At 44.0% G+C, this 24510-nt stretch overlaps 1 protein-coding gene across 5 annotated transcripts in view; it reads right to left on the bottom strand.

Moving 5' to 3' along the window:
• Positions 1 to 24510, bottom strand: part of Dmgdh (dimethylglycine dehydrogenase) — an 85420-nt gene that overhangs the window by 33024 nt on the left and 27886 nt on the right. For all 5 annotated transcript variants that reach the window (XR_003834667.1, XR_002379435.2, XM_021179821.2 and 2 more), the window contains exons 7-15: positions 22023 to 22271; positions 19242 to 19440; positions 17204 to 17373; positions 16669 to 16822; positions 14581 to 14746; positions 13869 to 13999; positions 10456 to 10673; positions 7313 to 7470; positions 4306 to 4365 (exon numbers count right to left, since the gene is read on the bottom strand). Coding sequence is in view for 3 of the 5 variants with exons in the window: in XM_021179821.2 (XP_021035480.1) it covers positions 4306 to 4365; positions 7313 to 7470; positions 10456 to 10673; positions 13869 to 13999; positions 14581 to 14746; positions 16669 to 16822; positions 17204 to 17373; positions 19242 to 19440; positions 22023 to 22271 (1505 nt within the window). In the remaining 2 variants the exon portion in view is untranslated. The remainder of the gene's footprint in view (positions 1 to 4305; positions 4366 to 7312; positions 7471 to 10455; positions 10674 to 13868; positions 14000 to 14580; positions 14747 to 16668; positions 16823 to 17203; positions 17374 to 19241; positions 19441 to 22022; positions 22272 to 24510) is intronic.

Raw genomic sequence — 24510 nt, 5'->3', positions numbered from 1 at the left:
GCGTCTGGAATCAGCATTGTCTTCTAACTTGTGGTCAATATATGTCATGTTTTATTCTGTTTCTATGGCTAGAAAACCAAGACAGGAAGGGGAAGAATAGATGTATAAGAAAAAAAAAATATGCTCTATCTAAGAATGCTCCTCTCCGCAGTTAACTCTCTCTGGCTCTAGAAATGAACAAAGATCCAGTAATTGTGAAGGAAAATTTCGTGACTGTCTCTAGCACCGGAAAGCAGCTGCTTCCCCACTGCTCCTGGTGAGAATAATACATTGTTCCAATTCCAGTGACAACCAATGCCTGCTAATTTCCTCCCACATAAACTTCTTTTGGAATAAATCAAAATACCATTAATAACAAGGGTAAGACCTATTTTGCTAGTAGAAGTTTAGTTAAAATTTTAAAAGCAAGTTTTTGATAATGTTGACCCGTTTTGCTGGTTTGAAATTCTTCCTTTTGGGGTGCGACTGCTGACTTCCACAAGGTGGCAGTGCTGTGGGCCGTGGCAGCCCCTCCCCATGCAGAATGGTATTTTTAGAATCCAGGTTAAGAACCCATCCTACAGCCTTCCTTCCTGAAAAACCCAAGCTCCTTGAGTTCGGAGAGGCATCAGAAGTGTATCTTTAACCATGGGCTTAGTAAGATGCAGAAATGGTATTTAATAAATGTCTGAGAAATGGATATATGTGTGTGTGCTTGTGTGCATTGTGTATGCATGTGAGAGTGTGCATGTGTGTGCATATACATGAGCATATGTACATGTGTATGAGTGTATCTACACATATGTGCATGTGTATATGCAGGTGTGTGCAAGTGTGTGTATGTGATATGTGTCTGAGCGTGTATATGTATGTGTGTGACTGTGTGTGACTGTGTGTGTGTGTGAGTATACATGTATACACTTGTGTGTTGTGATACGAATGTTTATGTGAGTGTGTGTGCATGTGAGAGTGTGTGATCATGTGTGTGCATATTTAATAAGTGTTTGTGTGTGTGCATGCATTTTTGAATGTGTATGTATGTGTGAATGTATTTGCATGTGAATGTGTCCATTGAACGTGTATGCATGTGTGTGTGTGTGTGTGTGCCTGTGTATGTACATATGTATAAGTGTGCCTGTGGACATGACAGTGACTGCTATGATTGACCACCACAGTGACCACAAAAGTAGTGACTGCAACAGCTGACCATATCAATGACCCCCACACACTGAACACTGATTGATGATCACAGTGACCTCTATGACTGTGTGTCTCTGTGTGTTTGTCTATGCGTGTAAAAGTGTATGTGTGAGTGGTGTGTATATGTGTGTGAGTGCATGTGTTGTGTCTTTCACAATCGCCAGTGCCCGAGAAGGAGCTGAGCTGGTAATAGAAGATTCTTGTTTTTCACTTCTTTCTTTCTACCTCCTCAGCAGTTTTGACAAGAACATGGTTCACTTTAACAAAGCATGGTGACTGCTCTTCTCCCCCACGTTCCTCCTGAAAATGGGCATACAACCATGCTGTGCATGTATGTGTGTGTGTGTGTGTGTGTGTGTGTGTGTGTGTGTGTGTGTGTCAATTTATAAGACAGTCTATGGAGTTCCAGGGTAGAGGGTCAGGACCACTAAGCCCATAGGAAAGAGGACTGTGGTCGAAAGTGACAGGTGACGAGGTGTCACACTCAACTTCAGACCTGGCCTAAAGGGATGCTCTTCCTCAGGAGGTGTCACCTCCCTGTGACTTGCTCCCACCCTCAAAGGCAGAGGGAATGCCAAGTCCCATCCCACCCCCTCCCCACTCTGACAGCCACCTCTCCATATCTTCTCACTATGGCTGCTGTCACGTGTTGAGCATTTAAGGATTTAGGGAAAGATTCTAATTATTAACTTTGGAGATAAAGAAAGGGAAGAAATGGCTTCAATAAAATTCTAAAGTTGTTATCATTTTTTTTCACTATCAAAACCAAATATTACCCTGTATTCTCCTCTGCTTCTGCCTGGCATCTATTTTCCAAAGCAACGTGCATTTTGGTTATTACTGTCCTTTTAAATCTTATAGAACACCGTCCAACAGGCTTTGAAAGGGACATCTTTCTGTACGTTAAATGTCTGAGTATCAGTTTTGGCTCATAAACACAGGACTTGACTTATCAAGTTATATAGCTTAGGTTACAGTATTATTTCCAGGAAGCTGTCTCTCATCATAGATTGCAAAGCTATGACAAAGTTGTGACACCACCAGCAAGGTGTCACAACTGCCAATCGAATCTAGTCTCTTGTCTGAGAAATTAGCAGTATCTTCTCTCCCATGAGGTTGATAGCAACCATCTGACTTCATCCCATGGTGGAAAAGACCCAGCCTAGGTAGGAAGGTAGGGCTAAGTCCTTGGGCTCTCTGTTTATCCAACACAGTCATCAAGAACTAACTCTTTGACACCTAAGTAAGAACCAACAATTCAGCATCCAAAAACATGTCATCAGTCAAAATTAGCATCTTTTAAACAATTCGCTTTGGAGCTCAGTTTCAGTTATTTGATTATATCATTTAAAAGAGCTAATAAATTCACATGTGCACCTGCTGATCGTCATAAAGAACATCTTAAAGCATCCATTTCCATATGAAGACATCACTCACTGAGACCTCCTTCCCACAGTAATATCCAGAACACGGAAGCAGAAGCACCCATCCCTCCTCTCCCCGTCAGGGCCCGGCAGCAGAGAGCTAGGTGCTTTGAGGAGTCAGACATTTTTATCTTTATTTTAAACAGCCAAATTCAGACTTCTGTCACCACAAGGAGCAATCTGCTGCTAGGAGCTGCTCAAATTCCAAGCACCTGCTTTCTCTCGTCTAGAGACAGATGGCACATCATAAAAATAAAAGCCAGGGAAAATGCACAGAAAAGATGGATTCCTTTAAGAATTCTTTAAATGGGGTCCTTGCCCCCCGAAATCAAACACAACAAGTACACACATTTCCTGCTAATACTTCAGCTGAAAATTTGGGAGCTGATGCCAAGCACTAAAAAAAGTTCCCATAGCCCGATTTATAGACCCATGCTCACATATTCCCACGGGAGAGGAGACCAGCCTAGAACTCAGAAACATGGCAGTGTATTTGGAGAACCCTAACCAGTAGCCTGACAGCAGCTGTTCCTCCTAACCTTGCCACCATCACCTACTTAGGCAAGTCCTTTTACATTCTTTCATGTGAGTCTGAAGCTCTGAAGCACTGCTCAGTGGCATAACCTTATTTACACGTGTAGGGCTGGCTCCAACGAGCAGGGCCACAGTGAACTGGCCTCCAATGATATACGTTTCCACAGTAATTATGTAGCACCGGTGGTGTTTCTCGACTCTTAGGAACCCCCTGTGGGGCTTTATTAAAACACAGCTTTGTTGTCCAGGCTCCCAGAAATTCTGCTTTTAGTAAGTCTAGGGTTGGACCTGAGAATTGACATTTCTAACAAGTTTACAGATGAGACTGAGCCTGGTAGTCTGAGGACCACTGATGTAGAGTGTCCCTTTGGCATACTGATGTCAGTAATAATTCTCTGGACCTGTGTTGGCTCCTCACTAAATACGCACTTCGTACTGGGCACATTGGAAACACATCCTGTGTTTACATTTAGATGTTATCGTTAGATGCAAAACTGATTCATAAGCACCTGCTTAACCCAATGTGGCGAGGCTGTTCTATCCTTTAAGCATCCAGGGAAAGTCAATGTCCTTACTGCTTGCTTACCTGACGTGCAACCTCACAGCCACCAGGGGTGGCTGATACACACACAACATACATGCAGCACAATTTTTATAAAGGTGTCTGTTGAAATCTGTTAATCATCTTGTGATTTTTTTTACTAACTTTCACCTTGGGTTTTAGTCTTCTTTTAATTATTTTTTAAAATTTTTATGTGCATCGGTGCTTTGCCTGCATGCATGTCTGTGTGAGGGTGTTGGATGCCCTGGAACTGGAGTTACAGACAATTGTGAGGTGCCATGTGGGTGCTGGGTCTTGAACCCAGGTTCTCTGAAAAATGCAGTCCGTGCTTTTAACCACTGAGCCATCTCTCCAGCCCCTTGGGTTTTAAGTCTTAACCCTTAAAGAAGTTGAATTCTGCTGCCTTAAGTCTCCAGGCTCTCCCACAGGGAAACCGATCAAATTATGGCAGATAATTCATACAGAGCATTAAGCCATGTTTAGTATTTATATTCAACTCGTTTCTTCTGTAGTCACACTTGGCTAAGTTTTAAAGCTTGGCTCTGTCGTAAAACACTGCCACCACCTTCACATTCATTTCATACACCCTGGAGAATGTAAACATACCTTATTCAGCTTCACGAAATATTCCAGCCCAGCTTCCAAGGGGTTTGTGTCACAGTTCATCTGGAAGGGAAACAGGTTTTGAATCCCAGGTGAGCCTGCTAATTTGGTTCACAGAAGAACTGTGCTGTCCTTAAAAGGACTTCAGAGAGATCTGCCTGCCTCTTCCTCCAGGTAGGGGATTAAAGGAGTTCACCACCACTCCCAGCAAGTACAGGTCTAGGGGAGATGAAGAGATTATGAAAACAGAAACAAACCCATTACCTTCACTCAGCAAATACTGGCAAATACTGGCTCCCATCTTGAACTGATGCATAACAATGATAGAAACAGAGACATCACTTTCTTATATTATTCTCTCCAGAATTAAGGACACTGGATGGTTTTTGAGTAAAGATTCTTTAAAAGGCCAATTATGGACTTAGTCTCTGAAGCAGAATTTTCAATTCAAATGAAGCCTTTGGCAAATGCTGTTATTTTTAAATATGGCAAACACAGAGACTGAACATTGGGCTTGGTTTCCACTGTTCTTTTATTTTAAAGATGTTAATGAATTTACCTGTTTTTATTGCGTGCACATGTATGTGTTCATGTCTGCGTGTGGGTGTATGCAGGGTGCTCTCCCAGAACTGAAGTAACGGGGCTGTGAGCTACCCACCGAGGATGCTGGGAACTGACCACTGCTTCTCTGCAGGAAAGAAGCACACACAGTGCTCTTAACCACTGAGCCATCTCTCTGGCCTCCGATCTTTTACCTTAATAAATATTTGAAGGCTAGCACGCGGTGTTCCACAAACAAGAATCTCGTGTATATTATGTAATAATTTTAATTACATAATTGTGTTTTTAAAAAGTAACAAGTAACTTTGCTTAGCTTGCATTTAGCCATGAATGGAGGTAAAGAGGGGAAAGCAGGTGACAGAACACTGGCTTTTGCAGAGTTCTGGAAAGAAAACGGGAAGGGAGGATTAAAGCTCAAAACTAGCTGACTCGCAATAGGATGCATCAATTCAGGGGAAATCCAATATTTAGTTCTAAACCTGAATGAAGTTAGGGCTTTTTTTTTTTTAATCACTGTTTTGTTTTTAAGCGGTTTTTGAAGATTCTAATTTATACGATGAGAACTGAGGGGAAATGAAAGAGATGAACTCAGGGGGAACTGCTAAATGTATAGAAATGGGGAAAGAATACTTCGATGTACTCGGTTAACAGTGTTAATGAGCAGAGGACCTTTCTGGAAGTCGGGTTTTTTGTTGTTCGTTTCTTTATGGGAATGAGAACTGCCTGCTTTAACCTCCCAAAGAGTCAACATCTTTATGGGAATGAGAACTGCCTGCTTTAACCTCCCAAAGAGTCGACATAAACTAGATAAATCTAAGACTACTGTACACCACATAAAACTGTTCTCATATTTCCTAAATTAGTTTGAGTTACTCTGAAATTATTTTTCAGTCTGCCAAAATTATAGTTTTGGTTTTATTTTTGTTTTTGTTTTTGTTTTGTTTTGTTTTTCAGGGAAACAGAGCGACTTCGTCGATGTTTCTGCACTAGAGGGCGCTCTGGCACTGTTGGGAAAGAGGTCCCTAAAATGGAGCCCAGCGAAAGGAAGCAGAAGGAAAAACACAAAACCAAAAACATCAGAAACATTGAGGCTAGAATACCGCGATTTTTAACTCTCAAGGAGTGGCTTCTCTGTCCTTTTTCCTGGGCATGGGGACAAAATTGTTCTGTTTTCTGAGGACAGCTGGCCTCACCTGAGTCCTGGCTGTAGACTTGAGTTCGCTGCAGCAGGCAGGACAGGGCTTCCTGCAAGCTTGCATCAATGATAAGGCCCAAGGGTAAGTACCCTAGCTTTCAGGTTAAACTAGACATTAACTGTATAGTGTGTTTGCTCGGCTCATTACTAACCATCTCTACATCTGCACTGATTCTTTAGGATAAACACTCCATTTTATAAGAGAGCAGGCCATCCAAGAATTAAGTAAAGAATAGATTTAAACTCCAGAGTCCCCACTCGGAAGCTCATGTTTACAATGGCCCCTAAAACGTCAGTTCTCTGTAAAAGTTAGGGTTTTGTTTCTCCCACAAGGTAAATAGGACCCTAATCACAGGAATCTGGATGTTGGGGGCTCAGTGAATCCAGTGATTGTATGTAAAATAAGAGTCGTGGTAAAGCTAAGTCATAGAACAAGGGCTTCTGGGAACGCACATAGAGGCTTTATCTTGATGACAACAGTCAATGTGGGAAGACCCTTCATAATTGTGGACACCACATTCCCTGGGCAGGGGATCCTGGGTAAAGTGCAGGAAGCCAGTTAGCAGCTGTACAGGGGCATGCAATCATTTTAGACCATGGTTGTGATGTGACCAGCTCTCTCAAGCCACTGCCACTGTGACTTCCCCGCTCTGAAGGACTGTAGCCTGGACCTGTGAACTGAAAGAAACCCTTTCTCCCTGAAGTCGCTTCTGTCGGGGTATTATTTTCCCACAGAAACAGGAAGGAAACTAAGACAGAAGCAAAGCAGAATCAATGCATATAAAAATGTTGTGTAAATGGTTAAGAATTGTACACAGAGAAGCTCTTGATTCCCAGGACTAGTGGTGGGGAAGACTAGACCCACACACACGGGACCACTGTCCCTGTCCCTCAAAAGAAAAGGACATTAGTTCACCTAAGGATGATTATGAGAGGGAAATGAAACGTAACAGAGGGAAAGCAAGGATGTGAGAGGTGATACTCAGATCCTCCGGCCTGTGCCTGCCAGAAAAATGTCTGGGGTTCACCACTAAGCAGGGGAAATTAAGGCAGAATAAACGTTACCCCCAAACCCAGTCAGTGTTCATCTGGGAAGCAGAGAGGCAGGGGAGTTCTTTCCCTACTCAAAGTCATCTAATGGCATTTGATTTGTCTTCTAGCCGGAACTGATAGTAGTAATGCTATGAAAACTAGTCTCCCAACATTAGATACAATAAGGTAAGCATCCGTGAGTGAGGATGCTAGCATGCAAACCTCTGAGCCCCAGGCTCGGAAAGCCTTCTCCAGTCTCAAAGCGTTCAGGGCGTAGGTTCCAAAATCGCGGATGCCCTCCTCCTGGCCGGCACTCATGATGCGCTCATAAAGCGCCGCAGAATCTTCTCGTCTGTGGTACAGCTCCCAGCCCAGCTCACCTGAAAAGCACAGGCGGAGCCCACACCGGCGTGAGAGGGGTGCTGGCAGGGCGCGCGCTCACATCCCTTAACTAACACGTGCAGGAGAAAACCCCACTCGCACAAAGCAACCTTTGGTGGTCTTTAAAAGAACAACTCACAAGGAGCGGGTCAGTTCAGTGACCATTTGTGTGTCAGCCTGACTCCTTCACAGAGAGACTGCAGTCAGGATTCACTTTTTAGCCTGGACCCTGGCCCCATATGGAGCCTCCAATGTTTCCAGGGCAACGGTAGTAAACAACTAACACATGTTTTCACAGGGTTCCTCTGGGTATGGGAGGGCATCTGTGATCCCCACACTCAGAAAGCTGAGAGAGGTTTGTGAGCCCAGGGCCAGCCTTGGCTACTGAGACACTGTTTAAGAATAAAACACAACAAAATAACAACTTTAAAGAGGGTGAGGATCAAGTTCAGACAGTACTTATCATGTGGGTAAGCACGAAGATCTAAGTTTGCCCGGAATTCACATTTTAAAAAAGCACACGCTGGAGGTCTGGGGTCGGGTAGGGTGCCCACAATGGCTCAATGGGTAAAACTGTTTACTGCCAAAGCTGACGATTTGAGTTTGATTCCTGGGACCCACACAATGAAAAAAAAAGGACTGGCCCTGACTAGCCTCACTTAATGTCCTAGTCTGATTCGCTGAGCCAGGAGGAAGCCCTGTCTTGGAAAACAAGGCAACATACATGGTTGATCACTGCCTCCCCATATGTAAGCATGTGGAACCCCACACGCATATGTGCACACACACAAAAATAAAGGAAAGTGGATGAACTTCAAGGTTTAGACACTCCAGCTTCCAACCTGGGAATCAAAAGCCTTAAACATAAACAAAATAATGTGGAAGTATTCACATTTCTTCCTTGTAGATAGCTAGTTGTAGTCTTTAAACTTCTTTTGTTTCTTATCCCACCCCCCCCCATACACACACACACCCCGATCCTTTCATTCACTGTTAGATCTATTTGCTAAAACCCAAAGGAAAAAAAGACAGTAACAACCAAAGACTCTTTTTTTTTTTTTTTAAATCCCTGTCACTCTTTTTGCCGAGGTTGGGAAAAGTTAGGATGGAAAGCCAGGGAGCTGTGGTTTAACAGTGAGCACACTCCTTGGTCCCCTTTATCACAGGGTGACAGTGATGGGCTCCACCAGGACACCCCAGAGCAAGAGCAGCATGGGGCTAAGTGGAGGTTGGCCACTAAATGCTCCTTCAGTAAGAGGACAAGGGAGTCAGAGGAACTCAGAAGTAAGCCAGAGCATCACTGGGTACTGAAGAGCATCCTATACCAAATATATACCCTGTGCAAGGCTGGGTGAGGTCTCCAGTGGACACATACTGAAGGGAGGATGTGCCAGGGGCCCTCATCTGTGCAGCAGTTCTCAACCTGTGGGTTACGTCCCCTTTTGGGGGTCTAACAAATCCTATCATGGGGTTACTGGAAAACACAGATACACTCCATAACACTGGCAAAATTAGAGCTATGACATAGCAATATGAAATGATTTTATGAAATAGTTTTATGGTTGGGGGCCACCACAGCTGAGAAGCTGTACTAAAGGGTTGAGCATCAGGAAGAGTGAGAGTTCTAGTGGAAAGCTTGGTGTGGTCACGATGGGCTGGAAGTCACACTATCTGTGAGAGTTCCCATATATCGCGCCGACGGTGGCCTTCCATTTATTCTAATGACCGTCTTTTGTCCCTTTCTCTTTACACTTCCAAAGAGAAGCGACTAGAAACCAGTGCAAGCTCTATAAAGGGTGGGCGTGGCCAACAGACTTCTTGTCTTAGAGTTGGGCAGAAGAGATCTTTCTTCAAAATCAGAGAAAGTTACACAGAGGGGTGGAGGGAGACTGAGTGTGCATGAGAGTGTGTGAGTGAGCATATGAGTGTGAGTATGTGTGTAGGTGAGCGGGAACGTGCATTGCAAGGGTGTGGTAGTGTGTGGCTATGAGTGTGTGTGTGTGTGTGTTAGTGAGTATGAGTATATGTAAGCATGTATTGTGTCTGTGAGTGTGTGTGTGTGTATGTATGTGTGAGCATGCATTGTGAGGGTGTGACTGTGTATGGCTATATGTGAGTGTATGTGTGTGAGTGTGTGTGAGTATGTGTAAGACTGTATTGTGACTGTGAGTGTGTGTGAAAAAGAGAGAGAGGATGCACTATGAGAGTATGACTGTGTGTGGGTATGTGTGAGTGTGTATGTGTATGAATATGTGTGAGCATGTACAGTGAGGGTGTGACTGTGTAGTTGTGCGTATGTGTGAGTGTGGTTATGTATGAGTGTGTATGAGATGCACTGTGAGGGTGTGACAGTGTATGACAGTATGCAGTATGTGTGAATGTGTGTGTGTATGTATATGTGTGTGATTGTGTGTAAGATAAACTGTGAGGGCGTGACAGTGTGTGTGGTTATATGTGACACTGTGTGTATGTATGAGTGTGTGTGTGTGCGAGTGTGTGTGAGGTTGTGACAGTGTGTGATAGTCTATAGTGTGTGTATGTGGTTATGTGTGAGTCTGTGGTTATGTGTGAGTGTGTATGTGTTGCTATATGTGAGTGTGTGTGCATGTGTGTGTATGTGTGTGTGGTTATGTGTGAGTGTGTGTGTGATTATGTGTGAGTGTGTGTGTGTGGTTATGTGTGTGTGGTTATGTGTGTATGTGACTGTGTGTGATATGCACTGTAAGGGTGTGATGGTGTGTGATAGTCTGTAGTGTGTGTGAGTGTGTGTGTGGTTATGTGTGAGTGTGTGTGTGTGTGTGTGTGTGGTTATATGTGAGTGTGTGTGTGTGGTTATGTGTGAGTGTGTGTGTGTGTGTGTGTGACTGTGTGTGATATGCACTGTGAGGGTGTGATGGTGTGTGATAGTCTGCAGTGGGTGTGAGTGTGTGTGTGACCCATTTCTGGTAGCCTTTCCTTACTTTAGCTTGTTTCCCCATTCTTACCGGTATAGGAGATTCTGATAGCAGTGACCGGAATGTCTGAGATGTTTAAAGATTTGGTTTGAAGAAACTTGAATACATCATCGCTGAGATCTTCTGAGGTCAGCTTCTGAAGGACTCTCCTTGCATATGGCCCTGCAACTCCCAGGACCCCAAACTCATCGGTTATGTTTTGAATTTCCACATCATATCCACCTCTGAAGGCTGCTTCTTCAATCCATCTGCATTGGGGTCGTAAGCGTGGTTAAACGCTTGAATAATGCATGTTTCTACTATACTACGTCTCTGAAGTCTTCCTTCAAGTTTGGAATTATCAGAAAGTCCCTAGAGGGTCAGGGCACGCAGCCATCTCACTCTGAAGGTTGAAGAAACTGAGTTCCCTGGATGTAAATTGCCCACTTAAGACTTGGGAGGGAACTCTTCCAGGTAACGGGAATCTTCAGTTTAAATGAGCTTTGCCACGGTTATAAATAGTGATGGTTCTGTTGCATTCAAACTAATGGTCCCATCTTCAAAAATTAATTTAAACCCGAATTTGCTTCAATACCTGTACACAAGATGCATACGTGTACTGCTAGCCATTAATAATGTGCCTGCCACCAGACACATAATTGCTCTGACAATCTCACAGAAAAGAGGAAAAACTCCAGTCTCAATTTCTAAGTCTTGATGAGTTTTTGGAAGGCAACACTCGGGCCAGGCTATAATTTATTGAGCTGTCCCTGGAGCTCTATGAGTCTATCACAGTGTTCCTGTAGATGAGAAGAGGCTCAGTGGCTAAGGTGACCTCCACACCCCGGCGCTTGAGCATCAGATTTCCATAATTCTGAGTCAGACCTTGATTAAATACTAGTATCCCCCACACTTTTGGGATAATAGACTAAAAAGATGGAAACTTTACAATGGACCGGAGGTTCAAGCAAAGGCAGGTTAGCAATTTAGCTGTGAACCTGGTGTGCACAGGGTATCCCAAAGGGAGAAGCTAACTAAGGGAGTAGCTGGCTGAAGCAAATCTGATGTGGCGTTTTAATCAGTCATGCTGACTTTAGCAGGTAACTAGAATCCACACCTGTATCTTCATCAGCAAATGAGGATAGCTCATACTTTGCAAAATCTTTCTATTTAGCACATGTCTGTTGTATATGGGGTGTATATATACGCTCACATGTTGTAAGTGTGTGCAGAGGCAAAGACTGATGCTGAATATCTATCTTCCTTGAAGGCACTTGTGGTAGTTTGAATATGCTTGACCCAGGGAGTGGCAATATTAGGAGGAGTGGCCTTGTTGGAGTGGGTGTGGCCTTGTTGGAGGAAGCGTGTCACTGTGGGGATGGGCTTTGAGACCTTCCTCTAGCCATGCAGAAGCTAGTCTTCTCCTGTATGTCTTTGGATCAAGCTGTAGAATTTTCAGCTCCTCCAGCCCCACATTTGCCTGGACACTGCCATGCTCCTGTCTTGATGATAATGGACTGAACCTCTGAACCTGTAAGGCAGCCCCAAGTAAATGTTATCCTTTATAAGAATTGCCTTGGTCATGGTGTCTCTTCTCAGCAGTGGAAACCCTAAGACAGCATGTCACCTTGTTATTTTGAGGCAGGGCCTCTCACCTGAACCCAAAGCTTACCCACTCAGAGAGCCTAGCTGGCCAGCTTGCTGTAGAGATGCCCTGTCTCTGCCTCTAAGTGCTGGGATTACCTGTAAGCCACTGTGCCTATTGGCCATTATATGGTTGCTGAGGAGTCTGAACTCTTGCACTCAGGCCTGTGAAGAATGCACCTCCCCCCAGCCCTTACAAAATCTTCAGAGAATTAATTAAGGCCATGTCTACAAGGAGTTCTGGATCATTGATAATGTTTAATAAATAAAAGTTAAAATTAGGGCTGGAGAGATGGCTCAGCGGTTAAGAGCACTGACTGCCCTTCCGAAGGTCCTGAGTTCAAATCCTAGCAACCACATGGTGGTTCACAACCATCCATAATAAGATCTGACGCCCTCTTCTGGGGTGTCTAAACAGACAACTACATTGTGTACTTACATATAATAAATAAATAAATCTTTTTTAAAAAGTTAAAATTAAGCCGGGTGTGGTGGCGTACACCTTTAATCCCAGCACTCAGGAGGCAGAGGCAGGTGGATTTCTGAGTTCGAGGCCAGCCTAGTCTACAAAGTGAGTTCCAGCACAGCCAGGGCTATACAGAGAAACCCTGTCTCGAAAAAGAAAAAAAAAAAAAAGGAAAAATTATCAGAACCAGTAAACCATTGGATGGGACACCTTGTGGAGAGGACAGGAGCTTTTTTTTTTTTTTTTTTTTTTTTTTTTAGTGTATATGAGCACATTGAGGCTGTTTTCAGACACACCAGAAAAGGGCATCAGATCTCATTACAGATGGTTGTGAGCCACCATGTGGAATTGAACTCAGGAGTTCTGGGAGAGCGGTCAGTGCTCTTAACCTCTGAGCCATCTCTCCAGTCTGGGGCAGGGGCTTCAACTATTCCTATAAAACACATGAGGTTTCAGGGAACTGGAGTGTGGTTCTCAGGACCCAGGTATGTTCTCAGCTACCTTTAACTCCAGCTCCATGGAATCTGATGCCCTACTATGGTCTCTCCAGGCATCTGCACCTGCGCACACATACACTTTTTTTAAAAAAAAATTAAAGTTGTTCTTTAAGTACTATGTATCTTTTTTCTATTTTCTATTTATTTTATTTTATTTATGTGTGGGCATGTTTTGCCTACACGTATGTTTGTATACCATGTATGTACTTGTACTCTTGGAGGCCAGAAGAAGACATCAGATTCCCTGGACCTTGAGTTAAAATGGTTATGAGCCTCCACATGGGTGCTGGGGACCAAACCCAGTGCTGCCAACAGCTAAGCCATCTCTCCAGCTTCCACAATGCATCTTTGTCAACTTGACACAACCCAGAATCATCTATGGAAAGAATCTCAGTGGGCAGTGGTGGCCTGTATTCATGTCTGTGGGCAGTGTCTTAATTAAGTTAAATGTAGTAGGAAGACTTATCCCATTGTGGTGGCGCCATTCCCCACACAGGGGGTCCATGGGTAGCGCCATTCCCCACGAATGAAGAGTGTCCACAACTGTGTGACAGTGGAAAAACCAAGCTAGCGTGAGCAAGAAGTCACCATGCCTTCCTTCATCTCTCCTGCTCCTGACTGCAGCTGTGGTATGACCAGCTGCTTGCCGTTCCCGTTCTTGCCTTGACTTCTCCACAGTGATGGACTGTCACCTGACACTGTACATTGAAGTCTATGCCTTTCTCCCCTAAATTGCTTTTTGTCACAGCATTTCATCACAGCCATAGAAAGGAAACTAGAATTCTAGCACAAGAAAAACTGTGTGAGGTTGAGTCACTGTCACTTGTACAGAATTATTTCATCAGCTGTCCACTCACCTAAGGTCGTGAAGTTCCGACCCGGAGCCAGTGATCAACAGGAACTCCCCAGGAGACTGCTGGGAAACAGTCAGTTCAGCATACACCCGACCTCTGGGCGTCAACATGTGGCTTATGTTTGTAAAACCCACCTGCACAAAAGAATTTAGAAACATTTGAGGGTGAATTAAGTGTCTTCACACACATGTCAATTGTGTGTACCATGAAAAGCCTTGCCTCCTACCATTTATGTCAAGTAGATGAACTAAACCAAAGATTAATTTAAGCTTTCCATTTAAACAATCATACGAAATTGCTTGTCCTAAAAATGGCACTTCAGGGCTGGGAAGATGGCACTGAAGTAAGGGTACTTTTGGTCAAAGCTACCCTAAATTCAATCCCTGGAATCCACAGGTCAAAAAGAAAGACTTTTGCAAGTTGCCCTCTGACCTCTACGTGCCTGACACACATAGATAAAAATAAGTGTAGTAACTTAAAAAAAAAAACACACACTCATTTAACTACCATCAACTTTTAAGATCTTATTGACAAGTTAAGTGAAGTCATTAGTTTCGTAGATGACAATCTACTCAACAGAAATTTCAGTTGAGATTAGCTTGCACACTCCTAGTTCCTTGAAGCATTCTGGCATCCACGTGGAATCCGTGGAGTCAAAGGTAGGATCTGGGTGTTTTAAAGGACCAGGTCGGAATCCTGGACCTTGTCTATTTACCTTGGGGATGACATTAGCACAGAGATGGTCTAGAAGCTGGGTGGAACCTCGGCCTTTGATGTTGAACTTGCCAAATGGAGACAGGTCAATCACACCAACTCTTTGCATAACCTGTTTGTACTCACAGCCCACCGGCTCAAACCAGTTTGTGCGGCGGAAACTTGGCCTGAAACACAATATTTACTGCCATCCATTATCCAAAAATTATAAAATAGAAATGAGAATATTTTAATCTGTTTCCCCCATCGAGGAAAGCCTCCTGGGGCTGGGGGAGAGGCACCCTCAAATCTGTTCTGTAAATCATATACACATTTTGGAATCTGACCGTTTATGGCTTACTTATCTATCCGTTTGACCCATTTTATAGTGAATGAAGTGTTAATTAGTGAGAAAAATAAGACAGGATTCATGGGCACTCTGGTCTGGAGGGCAGCGTAGAAGGCAACAGTCCAGGGGTTTTGAAGCCTGTTGTATACTCTGGAGAGTATTTTTCAAATATTAGCTGTAAAGCCTCATTAAATCAGAATGGAGTATGTATGAATGTTGTGCATGTGTATCTGTGCATGTGCATACACACGCTTCTGTGTCTGTATCTACCTGTGCCTGTGTCTCTGTGTGTGTATCCATGTATGTATATGCCATGTGTGTGCACACGCACGCACACACACAGCTATCTAGCCAGCACTGTGAATACAAATCACTTCTACTTGTTAAAAGGGGATTGGGCATCATGGCAGGTTCCAGGGGTACCCACCCCTGAGATAAGCAGTGGTCTAGCCCAGCACCTTCTCTCTTCAGAGAAAAGGCACAGAGTGGCTTCTAGGTCCTTTGTAGTAGCTAGACAGAACAAGGTCTAGAACAAAGGTCACTGATTCATCTCCACTTTAGCATATGGACTTCTAACATGGCGTTTTTAGCTTCCAAACAGAGTGCTGAGTCTGCAGTTTCCTGTAGCATAATGATTAATTTTTTTAAAAAGAAACTTAAGCCAGATCTAAACATCACAAAATGAAAAACCAAGCTAGTGTTTATCTGAAACTTAAGCATTCCGACCCTTTAGACCAGATGCCTCCAGAGCCAAACTCACCTGCAGCGTCCTCACCTCTGTATTCTACACCACTTACCTGAATTTAAAGTAGACTTCAAAACCTGTTGTTTCGTGTGCTTGTATGTTCATATGTGGATGCATGTGCACATATGTGCTTGTACATGTTGAGGCCACAGCCAACCTCTGTGCCATATCTCAGGAACCGTTCACCTTATTTTAATTCTAAGACAGGGTCTCTCGCTGGCCTAAAGTTTATCCACAGGCTAGTCTGGCTGGCCAGCAAGGCCCAGGGACCCACATGTCTCTGCCTCCACAGCACTGGGATTACAGGCATATGCCCCCGCGCCTGGTTTTTATACTCGGGTACTGGGAATTGGATTCAAGTCTTCATATTTACATGACAAGTGCTTTACCAACTAAACTATTTTTCTAGTCCTGAACCCTGTTTAAAATAGCAAAGTGACAAGTTGACAGGAATTGTAAATTAGCTCCTAGATTTGCTGTTCATGTTTTCTTAGTTTATGGGTTCTCACTGGAACAATTACCATTAATCCCAAGTCCAGTCATGAAATGCAGCACTTCACAGGGACTCAGAGGCCTGTATTGGTGGCATACTTGGTGGTTTAGTTTAACCCCAAGTGCAGGTGCTCTTGTCTGCATCATGACCAAGAGCTCTGAGTCCTTTCCACACAGCATTTGAATGCCATGAAATTTGTCCAGAAACCCTAAGCCATGATAAACCTTCAGCAGCCAATTAAAGCCATGGTTGTACTTGGGTAGAGCTGAGAAAGTTTCCTCTGAGATCTTTGTAGCTGCCAAGTAGAGCAGGCATCACTGAGACTGGCCAGTATCCCCTGGGCTTGCCTAAGGAATTTACCTCCATTATAAGCAGGTAAATGATACCAGAGTAGACTTGGTGTTCATCCAAGAGTGGCACAGTCATGATGGAGAGGAATCCATGCCCTACTGTCCTTCTCCTTTCTACCCCTGCAGTGGCAGCCCCTGATCAAAACCACAGGCAGGATAAGACATTCACTTACCTATACTGAGTGTCCTGGCCAGGCTTATAGAACCAATGTGGCTGTTCCCAGCCTGCATGGAAGCCCATGGAACACTTGGACTTCAGAGTTTTGTAGAGTCCACTGACTCTCTGGGTTGGCCTCCCAGCAAACCGCTCTTCTTTAGGATAACCAACTGCAAAGGGAATACCAGTGCTTTAATAGTTTATAACTGAAGTGATTCAACACACTGGAGGGCTTTTAAGAATGGAAACGGTGGGGATTTCCCTCCAAGGATGTCAGTTATACTGATCATCAATGAGTAAAGTAAAAATACACTAAACTAACTGCTTAAAATCAGTAACTTCTTCAGTGATGGACCCAATACATTAACCGTCTATGATAACATATTCAGGGATGGACCCAATACATTAAACATATACAGTAACAAATTCCTGGCCATTTCTTAAGGCATGGTGCTGTTTACAGTCTCCCACCAGTCTCAGGGAACAGAACAGAGTGTCTAAAGTGAGAGGCATTGCAGGTCTTTCTAGATGACAGCAAGTTAGTACGTCACCAATGTTGTTGAACCCGTATGATTCTCGAGCTTTGGCCTCGGTGTACTGTGTCGTCGTCCATTTGCCGTAGCGATTGGGATCCAGTTCTATCAGGTCAAAAGGAGGTTCTCCATGCAGGATCCAGTCACTGAGGAACTTCCCTACCCCACCAGCATGGATTATGCCGTATCTTTTGGATACAAAGATGTTTCGGATGTTATAAATGTGGTGCATTCAAGTGGTGAAACACGTCCAAATTCCTTACAGGGCATCAGATCTGATGTCACCTAGGCTCTTCAGGACACACAGGTAATATAATCTCTATGTTTTAGTAATCAGTTTTTCCCTAAAAACAAATCAGTGTATGTTCTGGCGTGCAAATGAAAGGCGCCTCACTTGGTTGCTGGTTTGTTTTCACAGTTTCTCAAGGGATTCCATACCTACAGATATGTAGGTAGGATTCCATGCCTCTGTAGGCTAGTAAGATGCAGACCCCAGAGAAGATGTGGTTGGTGCTCGATCACCAGCCTTCAGTGAGCTGACTTTATCCTGACTGACAGGCAACTCAGTGGGAGGCACCCACCCTGCCTCTTCTCAGCTCAGTGTAGTGCTGATTCTCTTAGGAGATGCCTCCCTGCAAAGACCCTTCAGCTTAGAAGCATCCCAACAGAGGCAGGCACACAATGGGTACTGTGGGAAGGGTGGAAAAGAACATGGCCTCTGTCCTTTACAACTAATAGGTCACTTGGAAGGGAAGGTCTGTTTGTCTCCTAGTTTTACAAGACAATGCTTCGGGTCTTATGTAACCCAGGCTGGTCTCAGACAGACTATGTAGCTGAGGGTGGGCTTGAACTTCTGATCTTCCTGGGCCTCCATCTCCCAACCTTTGGTATTAAAGGGGATATACCACCATGCCTGTCTTGTGGGACACTGGGGATCAGACCTTTTTGCATGCTAAGCTAGCACTCTGCTGAGCTGTATCCTCAGCCACAAAAGGATATTTTAAACCTCTCATATGATTGTGATATCAGAATGACCACTTCTGGCAGGTTTAATCAGGTCTACCTGCCCATTCATATTGAACAAAGCCTTTCAATATGGTTTTATCTATGATAACATGAAAAAGAGGCTTTTGAAAACCGAATGGGGCGAAAGTCATGGAAAGAGAATCAAGGGAAGTTGTTACTAATCGGGAGAACCCCATTTTCTCCCCGGGTTTGATCCCTACCACCACATATTTAAAAAACCCTAACTAAGCATTCTGGCACCCCCAACCATAGTAACCCAACAGCCAGCGCCTTGGTTCTAAGAAGTGTGGGAGGAATTTGGCAGAAAGCAAAATGCTTTCTCCGCAACTGCACTCCTTTAGAAAAATGAATGTACCTTGTCTGTTGACAGGTCAGTTCTCAGGGCGAATAAAAGCTATCACTTTGTGCTTGTAGCTCGAGGCTTGGCGCGGAGCTGGCAATCATTAAAGATTATTTGAACAAACAGCCAAAGAGAATAGAGAAGAAAACTAGAGTATTGGAAACTGTGATATGATGGTGTAGTGAGTTTGACATCAGTATTCAGCATATTAATGGGACAAATATTAGAAATGAAGCACGGGCGAGGAGTGGAATCTTAAGTAGGAAGCAGCCAAGGGAGTCACACAGAAGTAAATCACGTTAGACAAACAGGAATTACAGTGAAAATATGTAAGCCATGTTATCCATTTGATATTTTGAATATGTCACATTCTGTTATGAAAATATTCCTGCCCAGTTGGGGCAAATTGACCTCTTGGAAGGTAGTGGCATGAAAGGAGACATGAAGAATGGAACTGACAAGAAACACATGATGGCAGTTTCAGAAAACGACTGGCCTCTGTGGGCTAACCCTTATCGTTTAAGTGCTTAGCCCAATACACTAGTTCCTTCCTGCATTCCTTACTTTACTCCCCACTGACCCCCATCCCCAGCCTCTTCCACGTTTTCCATTTTGGGGCCCAATATTCGAGACTAGATCTTAGCCATAAACACTTCTACAAGAAATGTCAAACCTCAAAGTGCTACTCACCCAAAGCCAATCGCCACCCAGTAATTTCTGACCCCCTGATGGGGCCCCACCATAGGCAGAATGTCGGGAGAGTAGGTGATAGGGCCATTGACGACATTGATGATGTCCGCCTTTTTCAAGACAGGAATCATCTCCATGGCAGCTTCCAGGTGGTCTGAGATTCGGTCTAAGTCAGACTCAAAAAGTTCCTTTCCAAAGCCTAGAGAGACAGACGCCATGCTCAGAATGCCCCCACGAACAGACAAGTCTCAGATTGATGCAGTCTCTGAAACAGGTGCCTGTATGGATGATTTTTCTCTTTTCTTTATATACTAAACGTGGGGCCGCTGAGATGACTCAGAGGGGGAAGGTGCCTTCCACCAAGCCTGACAACCTGAGCTCATTCCCTAGGACCCACATGGTGGGAGGAGAGGAAAGAACTGGCTCCAGCAGGTCATCCTCTGACCCCTGCACAAGTGTCATGACATCTGAATGCCCACATACACACACCGATCAGTCAGTCAGTCAATCAATCAATCAATTAATCACTGTGAGAAATATTAAGTCTGAATCGGCACTCACTATCCCCACACCAGTACCCCTCACATTCCTGGGGAAAACAATGTTATTCTTACTAAAACAAAAATCACCTTTTCAGTAAAAAGAAACAAAATGTGTGCTTGTTTTTTCCCCAACATTTAACCCAATCATTATTTTTAAAAGAATAAATTGGTTTGTCAGGAGAGATTTTTTTAAATCTTTCAATTAACATAAAAGTGAGAGCAAATGGACTGTGCAGTTAGTTACTCGAGGACACTGGAGGAGTGCTCCGGGCTCTTCGAGGGAGAAGCTGAAAGCACCGTGAATGACAATGACTCCTTTCATCAGGCCACCTCCTCCCTACAGCTTGTTTCCACGTGTGTCCATGGGCTAAGGTCCTGCACACAGAAGCGAGTCTTGCACAACCACCACTTTTTCTTGTCCTACAAGTCACTGTGACTCAAAGCAGGGTCACAGATAAACATCACGACATTTGTCCACACAGTATCCACCCAGGTCCCTCCAGCCCTTCTTGAGAACTGCAGATCAGGCTAGTGGCGTGGAGCTTCCAGGCTAGCAGGGTTGCCCTAGGACACATGGACACCCATGCCGGGAACAACTCACAGTCTGGTTCTCCTTCCCTCCAGCTAGGATTAATTAAATATTTGTTCAGCATTTACTTGGAAGAAAAGCCACAGCATGGACAGAGTGGAGAGAGAGCCCCACTTCAGCCTCCCCTAGTGGCTCAGCCCTCGCTCTGATGTCAGGAGTAATCCTGCTCAGCTCCAGATGTGCAGGGCCCATTCAGCAAAGCCAAAGCCCCTTGGCTGCTGGACCAGCCTCTACAGGAGGCAAGGTGGGTCAGAAATCTTTTTCTGTTACTTGAGAGGGAGAGATATGTTCTATACTGCAAACTATTTATCAACTTATAATGCCAGAAAATAGGGCTGGGGAGGTGGCCCTGTTTAGAAAAGAACTGGCCTTGCAAACACAAGTACATGAGTTTAAGCCCATGAGTCCATGTTTTAGATGATAGATAGATCTATAGATAGATAGATCTATAGATAGATAGTCAATAGATGAATAGATAGATGAATTGGTAGATAATAGATAGATAATAGATGGATGAACAGATGGATGGATGAACAGATGGATGGATAGATGGATGATGATGGATAGATGATGGATGGATTAATAGACAGATGGATGGCTAGATAGACAATAGATGGGTAGATGATGGATGGACAGATGGATAGATACATAGATGATAGATGGATAGATGATAGATAATAGATGGATGGATAAGTAGGTAGGTAGGTAGGTAGGTAGGTAGGTAGGTAGGTAGGTAAATAGATAGATAGATAGATAGATAGATAGATAGATAGATAGATAGATAGATAGATAGAATAGATAGAGCTGGATGTGGCTTCATGCACTATTACTTCCAAGTAATCCCAGCACTGGGGAGATGGAGGCAAAGTAGATTCGTGGGGCTCACCAGCAAGCTTAGCTTCTGATGAGTTCCTAGCCAGCAAGAGACCTATCTCAAAAAGAAAATGTAAACAGTGTCTGGGAAATGACACCTAAGGATGATCTCTGGCCTTCATGTGTCCACACATCTGTACATACATGCACCTGTATCCATGGGCAAACACATATACACAAGATTAAAACTAGAGATGTAGCCTAGACAACCCAATTCTTGATTTGACTTCATGGAGAAAAATGAAAAACAAAACAAAATAAAAATACCCTGACCCTTCTCTCCCCAACTAGTAAGCATAGCCCCTCTTGCTGAGGCACACGGCTCTGAGCCTCTCCCACTCGTGAGGCACAGGAGGGCCTCTGCCCATAGCTCCACCTTTGTTGAAGACTCTGACTAACCAGTTGTAGGCTGGATATCCTGTCTTGGGTACCTGCAGTGTAGACTACTGTCAGAGCACATGCATCTGTGTTCAGATCTTTTAACTAGACCAAGCAGTCAGATGGGGGAATAGGGAGATGGCAGAAGGTTGGCAAGGGCAGATAGCCCTATATCTGGAGCCTTCCCAGCAGCCCCAGCACCAATGTCAGCTTCTCTTCTCAACCAACCGTGTCTCTCCCCTTTCCTCCCACCTGGCTCACCTCCAATCCCACCCTCATGCTGCCCCAGACACCAGAAGGTCAGCACTAGGATTTTTGTCCTGTTCTATACCTGGCTCCCAGGTGTGGGGAGCTGATCCATCATCTCCAACGTGCACACCCTTCATTAGCTGAACCCACCTGGAGGGACTCCGTGAGTGACCCAGGAGGCTTGGAGTTTCATCTTCTCCTGACTCTCATAGGGACCAAACAAAAGCCCATCCCTTTCCTGTCGGAGATAGTAGGATCCTTCGAGGTCGCGGAGGACTGGCAGCTCTCGTTTCAAAGCCTTCACTTCTGGGATTGTTGATGTGACGACATATTGATGTTGAACGGGGATGAGGGGATGGTCTAGTCCAATCATTTTACCCACTTCACGAGCCCAAAATCCTTAAGTGAGAAAATCGTTTTAAAAGTGCCACCATGTACATAATACATATACCTATGACATTGATACTGCAATATGTATTTGGAAATTTCATTGTTTATTTGGTTCTAGTGCTGGAAAGCAAACCAAAGGCTTATGAGGTGGGGCTCTACCACTGAGCCACATCTTAAGTATTTTTGAGCATTGCAAAATAGAATGGGAAAGAGGATAAGAGTTTTGATAATATCTGAAACTCAAGAGAAGCTCCTTCCATGAAAAACCCTATTACCCACAAGCAAAGGTGAGCTTTAAAAATTTTTTAAAAAAAGTAACCTAAACATATAAAAAGTACAAATGTGTATAAGAAAGGCAATAACAAAGTGCGTGTAGACAGACACAGCGAGATAGAGGGCGAGCCCTTGTGCTGTTGTCATCAGTGTCATTCAGAACAGCCCAGCATGCAGTGGCCCTCGGAGTCACCTCCTACCCCTCCCTCCTAAACCCTGAACTCTTCCAGTTCCACAGACTCAAGGTTGTTCTGTTGACTTAAAATTTAGGGAAAAATTTTTTTTACAGTCTATGTACTTTGGGAGGAGAACACATTAAGTTCTGCTACTTCAAGAGTAACGGTTAGTTTGTGAGGTGCCTTCTAGTCGAGCACTGTAGTCAGAAAACTAGCGAGACTGGTAGGAAAGCTCAGTGGGGGGACATTGCAGCACACGCGAGGTGGGTTCATCACGAGTGCTGCGGGAAAGAAGAGCAAACAGCAAGATGGAGATTAGACACATCCATTTCCGAGACCGATGTTTCGTTTCCCTAGGCTTGGACCTGGATATGATTGTCTGAGAGACCCCAGGATCTACGACCACCAAATCTCAATGCTTTTTGCTGCTATTGCCCTAGCAGCAGCAGTGAGGCTGTTTGTGCTCGCTCTCACTTTTGCTCCTCGATCCTTGCTCTTGCTCTCCCTCTTTTTTTTTTTTTTTGGCATGAGGTTACATATAGCCAGAGCTGGCCACAAACACATGTAGCCCAGGCTGGCACTGAACTTCTGAACTTCTAGCCTCCATTTTTCCCCAGTGAAGGACTACAGACATGAGTCACCACACCCAGCTAGCAAGACCTTATTTAAAATAAACACCACAGCATTACCCATAAAAAGGTATTTTAGGATATAAAATGACCAATGTAATTTTATTTTGAACAAAAGTACGGTGTGCTTATCCATCTGTTAATTATTCATAGGGAGGGACTTCTGAGCAGCTTGTTTCATAGTAGTTTTGAGTAATTATCAAAGGACTGGCGAACCCTCTTGATTACTGCTTTTAGATTGTATTCTAAATTTTCTGCTGTTTTTCTTTCTGCTTTAAAAAAAAATCTGGTAAGGGGTTCTGAGATCCCTGTTATTAAATAGTTCAAGGCTAAGTACAGAGGTACCTGTGAGTTAGTTGGGAAGCAGACCAGGTCCTCTGAGCAGCCAGCATCCCTGAGTAGCCAGCATCCCTGGGCAGCCAGCATCCCTGAGCAGCCAGCATCCCTGGGCAGCCAGCATCCCTGAGCAGCCAGCATCCCTGAGCAGCCAGCATCCCTGAGTAGCCAACATCCCTGAGTAGCCAACATCCCTGAATAGCCAGCATTCCTGGGCAGCCAGCATTTTTTCAGTCTAAGCAAACACCACCTAAGTGCTCTGTTGTGCTACCCTGGCCTGTCAGGTTATTCTTGCTTGAGTAATCACCCCCCACTGGCTCCCCATTTGTAAACTTGAAATCCAAGTTGTGGGCATCAGAGACATTTGCTGGTCTTTAATAATTTAGTGACGTAATTTATTGCTGCCTGTAGAAAGGTATAAATTACCAGTGTCAGGATTTTCTTTGTAGGAAAACATAGCAAAGTCATCTATTGTTGTACATACTAGGACAGTTTTTAGCTCTAAAGTCACATTATTTAGCCAAGCAATTCAAACTACTGCAGTACCCCGACCCAGTCGTTTCTATTAAAAACATAAATTGAAGAAAATAAATTCTGTCCTATTCAAACATAATTACAAATTTCTGAGTCTAGCACTTTGCTTATTAATGCATTTTATCATAGAAACAAAGTATACATGTTTGCCCACATCTTGTCTAACTGTACTGCCTTAAATCCCATTTACCCTTGGATGTTGGTATTTGAGAAGCCCCCTTTTCTGTTTATTGAATTGGTCTAAGTCTAGCCAAGATTATACTTCAACTCCTGCTAAAGCTCCTAGCAACCAAGGTCAAA

The sequence above is a fragment of the Mus caroli genome, chromosome 13 (assembly GCF_900094665.2).
Source record: "Mus caroli chromosome 13, CAROLI_EIJ_v1.1, whole genome shotgun sequence".
Taxonomy (NCBI): Eukaryota; Metazoa; Chordata; class Mammalia; order Rodentia; family Muridae; genus Mus; species Mus caroli.
This window is presented reverse-complemented; position numbering and strand designations above follow the sequence as displayed.